General features: G+C 40.4%; 1 protein-coding gene across 1 annotated transcript; it reads left to right on the top strand.

Annotated features, from left to right (window-relative positions):
- Positions 1-532: 532 nt before the first annotated feature.
- Positions 533-9,024, top strand: opn3 (opsin 3). The gene is made up of 4 exons (XM_027014150.2): positions 533-933; positions 2,727-3,046; positions 4,728-4,979; positions 8,516-9,024. Exons 1-4 carry the CDS (start codon positions 615-617, stop codon positions 8,780-8,782), a joined length of 1,158 nt encoding a protein of 385 aa, XP_026869951.2. The 5' UTR covers positions 533-614; the 3' UTR covers positions 8,783-9,024.
- The last annotated feature ends 875 nt before the right edge of the window (positions 9,025-9,899 follow it).

Here is a 9,899-nt window from a genome sequence, read left to right as displayed (position 1 = left end):
AAATATATACAAATATTAAAATTTGTTTTTCACTTTAGATCGCAACGCAAATATAAATAGATTTCTACAGACTAGAGTCTATAGGTTCAGATTTTATTTTGTTGTGCTAAAGTCATGTTTGTGTCTTTAAAGACCGCAGTGTTTATCTTCGGCAATTAAAATATATAGTCTGTAACTGAAAATACATCACAAAACAAGCATCATGCATATCCGTGATAAGTTGCTTTATATTGGCGAGTGCATGCAGCTCACCGAGGAGTCAGTGCCTGGAGAGCTGAACACGTGCATCCGTGGGGAGCGTGCGTTATCACCACTGTCTCTGCTTGCACGCCGGACGAGGAAAGTAAGCCTGCAGGCGGCACGTGCGTTTTGTCAGCGGCCAACTTTGACTCACCGCGCGGACAGCGGTGATGAGTAGCCGATCTCTCCACGCGATGAATGACGACTGAATAAATAATTTCAAATACACCCTGAAATTGAACCCCCCACCCGCCGTGTGCGCGTGTGTGCACAGCAAGACTCGCGGGGAAGGCGCGCGCGTTAAAGACCATGAGTGACTCCACAGTCCTCGCGCACAGGCACATCAGGATGGTGGAAGTTAAGTTGCTCACGCGATGAATTATTTTAATGAAAGTCGGACGCAGACGAGCGCGGAGCGTTACATCTTCGCGTCTGGGACGTACAAACTTCTCGCCTTCACGATCGGAACCATAGGGGTATTGGGCTTTTGCAACAATGCTGTCGTCATTATACTTTATTATAGGTTCAAGAGACTGCGCACGCCGACTAATTTGTTGCTCGCGAACATAAGCGCGAGCGACCTGCTGGTGTCCGTCGTCGGAATCAACTTCACCTTCGTCTCGTGCGTTAAGCAGGAGTGGCTGTGGAACAGCGCAGCGTGTGTCTGGGACGGATTCAGCAACAGTTTACTTGGTCAGTCCTCCGTTTTACTGCTAGGCAATTTGTGCGGTATATGGCATCGTGGATGTGAGGCGCTTTGTGAAGTTAGAACACCACTGCCGAGAGATCGTTTGCTTTTATGTTTTCACAAACGTGCCGTGGTATGGTCGTGTATGTTTATACGCCACGTTACTTAAGTGGCTCCTCCGCAGGAGTGCAACTTGTCTCCGTTTAGCTGCGCCATGTAACTTAGTCGAAATTCAAACACTCTTCATCTGTCAGGTTCACAAGCGTTCGTGGAAGTGCGCGATACTGTTTCCTGATTCCATTAGTGGTCACGCTCAGCCGGTGTGCACCGAACCTAACGCGCGCGTCAAGCGATCCGCAACTTCCAAATGAATTAGCGAAGAACTGGCGCTTTGCAAAGATGATAGCTCACGATCGGTATTTCTGGTCCAAATTAACAGTTTAACAGATCCAAATTATTCAGAAGAACTGAAAGATATTTTGATTTGTGTTAAAGTGTCACTTAATGAAACGTTTCAGTCCCCCGCGCCATTACATCAAACGCCAGTGGTGGCATATCGCTCTGCTTTTCTGGAATGATAAATCTCCCTGTGAGACTTAGTTACATAGTAAACATCCAATTTTTATTAATCTTTTGTGATACTGTCATACAACTGATGACAGATAACTGCTAACCAGGAACTGTCAGCGAAGTTTACGGTATGTGTTTATGGAGAGGTGTGTGTTCGAGGAGTATATGCAGCAAAACAAAACAAAATCAAAATTAGATAGTGATTGAAATAAACCTACGCAGGTGCTACTATAATAACAATAATGACTTTCAGTACAGAAACACAGCATTATCCAACACAATAAACATATATCAGGAGATGTTACTAAATTGTAAAGAACATTCAAAGCTATCCTGTTGTCAGAAAAAGTAGGCGGACTTTATGAACAATCTGTGCTGCGTAGGAATGATGAAAAACTCTTAGCTGCTCAAATGAAACTTTAAACAAACATAAATGTATTAGATGTTGAAGAGTGCTAAAACAGTAACACCACTATGATAAAACAATTATACTATTACAGTAGGTAGAACATAATAGTATTATACTATTATACATATATAATATTATACTATTATATATAGTATTATACTATTATACTAATACCCATCAACATATGGAGATGCATTATTGTCATTAAATGCGATCATGCACTTTGGATGCTGGTTTAGAAGCAGAATAAAACCCATAGCAGCGTCCAGCACCATGGATGACAATGCTTTCCCTCACATCCACCAAACATTAGCTCCACACCCGTCTACCCAAAAAGGTCACAAGAGTCACTCGTGCGGAACAAACCTTGACCTAGGGTAGCCGTAATGACACCCAAGCAGTAACAGTTCAAGGGCTGAGGGGCCCGGGATGCCTCGGGAGGCAGTCAGGAGAAGCTTTCGCATTCCTCCTCCAGCCAAACATCTGGCCATACCAACAACTGTTGGCTCTGCTTCCCAGTGCAGCTGCATAGGAGACAGCCCGGAAAACCATGGTGGAAATAGCTGTAGGCAGAGAGACTGTTATCTGCTCTAAATATGGGTGTCCGTGATGTTAAAGGATGGCAGGTGCTTATTGTCTCTCCAAGCTGTGGGGCTAGTAAATATGGCATCACTCGATCCAAATTGAAACTTCTAGTCATTCTAGTCTGGAGATATTTCACTCATCTCCCAGCATGGGAGAATTACATTTTTGTTTTCTGTTTTATACATGCAGCAGTTTTCTCGCTGACATCTGCCCTGTCTTCTCTGTCATGGCTAGGTGTCGTGTCCCTCATGACGCTATCTGCACTGGCGTATGAGCGCTACATCCGAGTGGTACATGCCAAGGTTGTGGACTTTCCCTGGGCCTGGCGCGCCATCACCCACATTTGGCTCTACTCACTGGCCTGGACCGGTGCTCCTCTGCTGGGCTGGAATAGGTACACCCTGGAGGTCCACCAGCTGGGTTGTTCCCTGGACTGGGCATCCAAAGATCCCAACGATGCTTCCTTCATCCTCTTCTTCCTCCTTGGCTGCTTCTTCATTCCCATAGGGATCATGGCTTACTGCTATGGGAATATTTTATATGCAGTACACATGGTGAGATAAAAGATGTCAAAGTTTATTATAGTTTATCATAAGTTTATAAATATAAAGATTTATTGCCTGCATCTACAACCCATCCTCCACACATTTAGTCCCCAAAAAAGTTATAATAATATTCTCTTTCATCTTGCAAGTATTCTTTCTTGGGTACCAGTTACGCTACCAGCCTCCTTCATTCCTCTTAACCCATAGTTCTTTCCCTTCACGTGCCTCTCCCAGTGCTCTGTCATTTTCCCTTATGATGTCACATTTAGTCACATCGTCTTGCCGTTCTAATTCAGTTTGCTTCTGTATGAGGATCATTGCTGGAATATTGCCCTGTAGCTGGAAGCATATTGCCTGGAAGTGCCTGGTGTAAGCAATGATGATGTACACGACTAATCTGTCCTTCTTGTTAATGTAGGCCCATGCATTTGTCTGGTACTGCTTTTATCAGTTCTATCAGTTTTCATTTATGAGTGCTCAGAATAGCTCAGATAAGCATAATCAAGTACACACTGGATGGCTGAAGCACACTCTGTTTTGGCCAGCTGTTTGTAAATTATTCATGACCCACAGGAAGCAAGTCATTACTTCTGCTCAGTCTGAACCCAGTATCACCTTATGCAAAGTCAGTGGAGACCGCCTGCCAAAACACACCCACCCACACATACTCACCCACAAACATGAACTGACTTTAACTAAGCATGCAACTACATGCTTGTGCTCAGAAGACTCCTGGAACCCAGCTGGGCCCCGCTAATGCACCGCTCTAGTCACTACGTCACTTGCCCTGATTTATGGTTCCATTTCCGAGTGTCAGAGTAGCATTTTGAAAAAAGTGTGCCAACGGTCTGCTTCGGGTGCACTTTTAGAAGGTCTAGATAGTAATGGAGTACATCGTATATGCATCAGGACCAGATGGCTCTTGGTTCTGGGAGGGAGGGATGGCAAGGATATATCACCAGAAGAACTTTCTCCTGAGTGGAAAACCAAACTATGCGTATGCAACCCTTGAACTCTTCACTGAATAACCATTTTTGTAGTCTGACAGTCCTCTGTATTAATGAGTCAGTGAATGAGTCAGCCAGTGCGCTATGGCCAGTGCTTATGGGTGCAAGAGCACTATAAAGCTGTGACCTATTCTTCACAATAGTACCACAATAGTGCCCCCTGCTGGTGACCTAGTTCTTTGCCCACAAATGTCCCCATCACATGGTATGGAAGTCTCAGCTGCGCTTAGCCTGAAGCATCTAGTTTTCCACGCGCCCTTGAGCCCGTGTCTTTAGTGCTGATGTGATGCTGGCGGTAATTTATGAAACACGTACAGAAACTTTATTGAAAAAAGGGTCTCTCAGGGGAGAACTTCATAGGGGCACAATCACACAGCACGGTACAGCAGATGGAGTGGACTCGTACGTAAACGAGGCTTCAGGTGGCATTCGCAGATCTGGTTTGGCCTGGTTTCAGACTTGATCTGTGCCACTTATCAGTGTGGACTTTCCCATTAGTTTATTCTCCAGGGTGAATATAGAATTTAGAAATAAATTCAAAAACAGCTCAAATATAGATTTAGAAAACCTACAGCAGTGTTAATTAGATGTAGAAGATAATGACGCTTCATGTAATGTGGAAATTTGGAAGTGTACAGTACTATTAAAACGTTCCCTTTACTCGTGTCTCGTTACCGCTAAAGCTGCGCTCCATTGAAGACCTTCAGACGGTGCACATCGTTAAGGTCCTGCGCTACGAGAAGAAGGTGGCAGCCATGTTGTTGCTGATGATCTCCTGCTACCTGCTGTGCTGGACTCCCTACGCCGTGGTCTCCATGCTGGAGGCTTTCGGCAAGCGCAACGCGGTGTCCCCCACCGCGGCCATTATCCCTTCCTTCTTCGCCAAGTCCAGCACGGTTTACAACCCTGTTATATATGCCCTCATGAGCAGGAAGGTAAGTGGCACCTTCCAGAAACCCATGACATGGTAGGAGGGTTTAACAGTGCAGAGTTTAAACACTTTCCACTCACTTTATTAGAACTACCTACCTCGCGTCTACATTGCCGAGCCAGGTATTAGGTATACTCACTCATTTATGACTGTACAATTACAATCTGTTGGCATGCACAATTAATTAGCCAACTCCTACCCCACTCATCGCTGGTCAGTTTGTGGTCGTCCTCAGTACCTATATGAACTGACCCCTGGAATATTAGTGGCATGGTAGCGGCATAGGAGTGGTATGGGAGTTGCATGGTAGTGGGTGTTTAGCAGCATAGTTGCTGGAGTTTTTCTATCACTTTAGACAGATTACATTATACACCGTTGACAAGACTCACTGCTGGGCAGAGTGCGCGCCACCACCCAAATATATCCAGACAGAAGAAGCCTTGTGGTGAGAAGCTGAGACATGATGAAGAGTTGGAGTATGAGTAACGCAGACTGTGCAGGGCATCAAATGTGCTCTAGTATCATACCGTGGACCCACAAGCTGTTTCAAATAATGTGGACTGTGAACACATATTATTGTACTGCAAATACTACAAATCAGAACGTGAAGACTGCAGTGCCCACACCAAATCCACTCCTGGCAGGTCCAAAGAAACATCAAACAAAAATGAAAAGGTCGGTTTTTCAAGGTGTCAGGTACCCATGAAACTTACTAGGGAGCCTTCCAACACCATATCGAAAAGTGTTATTTTGTATAGTGAGTCATAAAGAGAAAGGTTATTTTGTATAGTGAGTCATAAAGAGAAAAGTGTTATTTTGTATAGTGAGTCATAAAGAGAAAAGTTATTTTGTATAGTGAGTCATAAAGAGAAAAGTGTTATTTTGTATAGTGAGTCATAAAGAGAAAAGGTTATTTTGTATAGTGAGTCATAAAGAGAAAAGTGTTATTTTGTATAGTGAGTCATAAAGAGAAAAGTGTTATTTTGTATAGTGAGTCATAAAGAGAAAAGGTTATTTTGTATAGTGAGTCATAAAGAGAAAAGTGTTATTTTGTATAGTGAGTCATAAAGAGAAAAGTGTTATTTTGTATAGAGAGTCATAAAGAGAAAAGTGTTATTTTGTATAGTGAGTCATAAAGAGAAAAGGTTATTTTGTATAGTGAGTCATAAAGAGAAAAGTGTTATTTTGTATAGTGAGTCATAAAGAGAAAAGGTTATTTTGTATAGTGAGTCATAAAGAGAAAAGTGTTATTTTGTATAGTGAGTCATAAAGAGAAAAGTGTCATTTTGTATAGTGAGTCATAAAGAGAAAAGTGTTATTTTGTATAGTGAGTCATAAAGAGAAAAGGTTATTTTGTATAGTGAGTCATAAAGAGAAAAGTGTTATTTTGTATAGTGAGTCATAAAGAGAAAAGTGTCATTTTGTATAGTGAGTCATAAAGAGAAAAGTGTTATTTTGTATAGTGAGTCATAAAGAGAAAAGGTTGTTTTGTATAGTGAGTCATAAAGAGAAAAGTGTCATTTTGTATAGTGAGTCATAAAGAGAAAAGTGTTATTTTGTATAGTGAGTCATAAAGAGAAAAGGTTATTTTGTATAGTGAGTCATAAAGAGAAAAGTGTCATTTTGTATAGTGAGTCAAAGAGAAAAGTGTCATTTTGTATAGTGAGTCATAAAGAGAAAAGGTTATTTTGTATAGTGAGTCATAAAGAGAAAAGGTTATTTTGTATAGTGAGTCATAAAGAGAAAAGTGTTATTTTGTATAGTGAGTCATAAAGAGAAAAGTGTCATTTTGTATAGTGAGTCATAAAGAGAAAAGTGTCATTTTGTATAGTGAGTCATAAAGAGAAAAGTGTTATTTTGTATAGTGAGTCATAAAGAGAAAAGTGTTATTTTGTATAGTGAGTCATAAAGAGAAAAGTGTCATTTTGTATAGTGAGTCATAAAGAGAAAAGTGTCATTTTGTATAGTGAGTCATAAAGAGAAAAGGTTATTTTGTATAGTGAGTCATAAAGAGAAAAGTGTCATTTTGTATAGTGAGTCATAAAGAGAAAAGTGTCATTTTGTATAGTGAGTCATAAAGAGAAAAGTGTTATTTTGTATAGTGAGTCATAAAGAGAAAAGGTTATTTTGTATAGTGAGTCATAAAGAGAAAAGTGTTATTTTGTATAGTGAGTCATAAAGAGAAAAGTGTCATTTTGTATAGTGAGTCATAAAGAGAAAAGTGTTATTTTGTATAGTGAGTCATAAAGAGAAAAGGTTATTTTGTATAGTGAGTCATAAAGAGAAAAGTGTCATTTTGTATAGTGAGTCATAAAGAGAAAAGTGTTATTTTGTATAGTGAGTCATAAAGAGAAAAGGTTATTTTGTATAGTGAGTCATAAAGAGAAAAGTGTCATTTTGTATAGTGAGTCAAAGAGAAAAGTGTTATTTTGTATAGTGAGTCAAAGAGAAAAGTGTTATTTTGTATAGTGAGTCATAAAGAGAAAAGGGTTATTTTGTATAGTGAGTCATAAAGAGAAAAGGTTATTTTGTATAGTGAGTCATAAAGAGAAAAGGTTATTTTGTATAGTGAGTCATAAAGAGAAAAGTGTTATTTTGTATAGTGAGTCATAAAGAGAAAAGGTTATTTTGTATAGTGAGTCATAAAGAGAAAAGTGTCATTTGGTATAGTGAGTCATAAAGAGAAAAGTGTTATTTTGTATAGTGAGTCATAAAGAGAAAAGTGTTATTTTGTATAGTGAGTCATAAAGAGAAAAGTGTCATTTTGTATAGTGAGTCATAAAGAGAAAAGTGTTATTTTGTATAGTGAGTCATAAAGAGAAAAGGTTATTTTGTATAGTGAGTCATAAAGAGAAAAGTGTCATTTTGTATAGTGAGTCATAAAGAGAAAGTGTTATTTTGTATAGTGAGTCATAAAGAGAAAAGGTTATTTTGTATAGTGAGTCATAAAGAGAAAAGTGTTATTTTGTATAGTGAGTCATAAAGAGAAAAGTGTAATTTTGTATAGTGAGTCATAAAGAGAAAAGGTTATTTTGTATAGTGAGTCAAAGAGAAAAGTGTAATTTTGTATAGTGAGTCATAAAGAGAAAAGGTTATTTTGTATAGTGAGTCATAAAGAGAAAAATGTTATTTTGTATAGTGAGTCATAAAGAGAAAAGTGTTATTTTGTATAGTGAGTCATAAAGAGAAAAGTGTTATTTTGTGTCATCGCTTTCTTTTTTCCTTCATTGGTACCCGTGAAGATGTGCAGAGCGACCTTTAGCAGTTACCATTTCCAATATCCCCAGTTGCAAACACTAACAGAAGTGAGAAAGGAAGCAGCTTAAGAAGCCCATGCTTGATAAAACAAACCTGTCAATGGTTGGCTTCAAGAAGGAGCGCAAGATAGTGAGTCTTCTAGGAATTCAGGAATAGCTATGTGCAGCCACAGGACTCGCTCCCTGTCTCTCACTTGTTAAACAGTGAGAGGGAGAGAAATGTTCAGAATGTTCCCTTTGCTAAATCACCTCTTCTGTCTGCGTGTGTGTGTGCATTGCTTAGTTTCGACATTGCATGCTACAGCTGTTGTGCTCTCGTCTGGGCCGCCTGCAGCAGAGCATCAAGGACCGCCCTCTGACCTGCAGCAACCAGCCGATACGCCCGATTGTGATGTCTCAGAGCCGCCACGACCGGCCCAAGAAGAGAGTGACCTTCAACTCATCCTCCATCGTCTTCATCATCACCAGCAATGACACAGACGCTCTGGACGTCAGTTCTAAATGTGGCGGCGCTCCAGAGGTCAATGTCATCCAAGTGCGACCCCTCTGACAGTGGCACGGTAGTGACATGATCGTGACACCCTAGGGTTTCCCCTTTCATGCTGAAGAAACACATTCGCTGATGTTCTTCTCTGCTGTGGATATCTTATTGTGATGCTAAACACATAATTTGAACTAAATGGTCCTGAACTACTGCAAAAGTCCATTGGTCAACCCCATTGCTTTCGTTACTGATTTTTACAAAGTGTGGAAACTACGTTACTTATTAATGTAAATAATATAAATGTTATATGGTCCTTTTTTATTTATTTGTAAAACTAGTCCTAAATTTATTAATTTGTTAAGTAAAATAAAGCTAAAATGTTTATACATTAAAGCCCTTCCCTTATATATGACGTGCAGAGCTTCAGAAGAGTCAGCTGACAAATGTCAAGTGTTACAAGCTGTTTATGTTGTAGCCTATAAAACAATACTTTTAGGAAAATATTTGTTTATCTTTATGGACAGGCACAAATAATCTGACACACACTTTCACACTTCTCATATTGGTTAATAATATTAAATTACCTCAGTTTCTGATCTTAAATCAGTGTGCAATTCACAGCTATGACTGTCCCTCCATCTACTACAGTTCATAAGCTGCAGCACTGGCCTAAAGAACGTAACTTAGAACTGTTCAAACACGTAACAGGACAGTTAGCTTCTAGCATTCCTTGTCCAGTGTTCCCCACAGATGCTGGCTCACAAACACGAAAGGGGTCAGTGGCTCCTTCACTATCTGTCTGTGAAATGGTCAGAAGGGCTTTCTAAACAGAAAATGCACATTTGTACTGGAAGGCAATCTTCATGAACAGAACCAATAAAAAGACCTTTAATTCAGATACACAAGATTTTGTCCAGTTCCATTTAACTGGACCTCTCTCATCGCCAAGTTCAAGCTGTGCGCAGTCACCGTGAGATGACTTACTTGGCTTTATTAACAGCAGAAAGAGGCAAACCCAGAGGTAAACAAGCTCAAGATTAAGAAGAAGCAAGACCAGCTTCACTGTTTCCAACGGCCCACGCAGCCCCGTTTTGTGCGGTGCTGAACATAGCAGGGTGCTTTAGCACTGCCGCCGCGGAAAGCACACGCACAGAGTGTGCTGGGGCCATCGGCCCATGCAGGT

This window comes from Electrophorus electricus, chromosome 11, assembly GCF_013358815.1.
Source record: "Electrophorus electricus isolate fEleEle1 chromosome 11, fEleEle1.pri, whole genome shotgun sequence".
In the NCBI taxonomy this organism is placed as follows: Eukaryota; Metazoa; Chordata; class Actinopteri; order Gymnotiformes; family Gymnotidae; genus Electrophorus; species Electrophorus electricus.
Note: the sequence above shows the minus strand (reverse complement) of the source record. Positions and strands in the feature narration are given on the sequence as shown.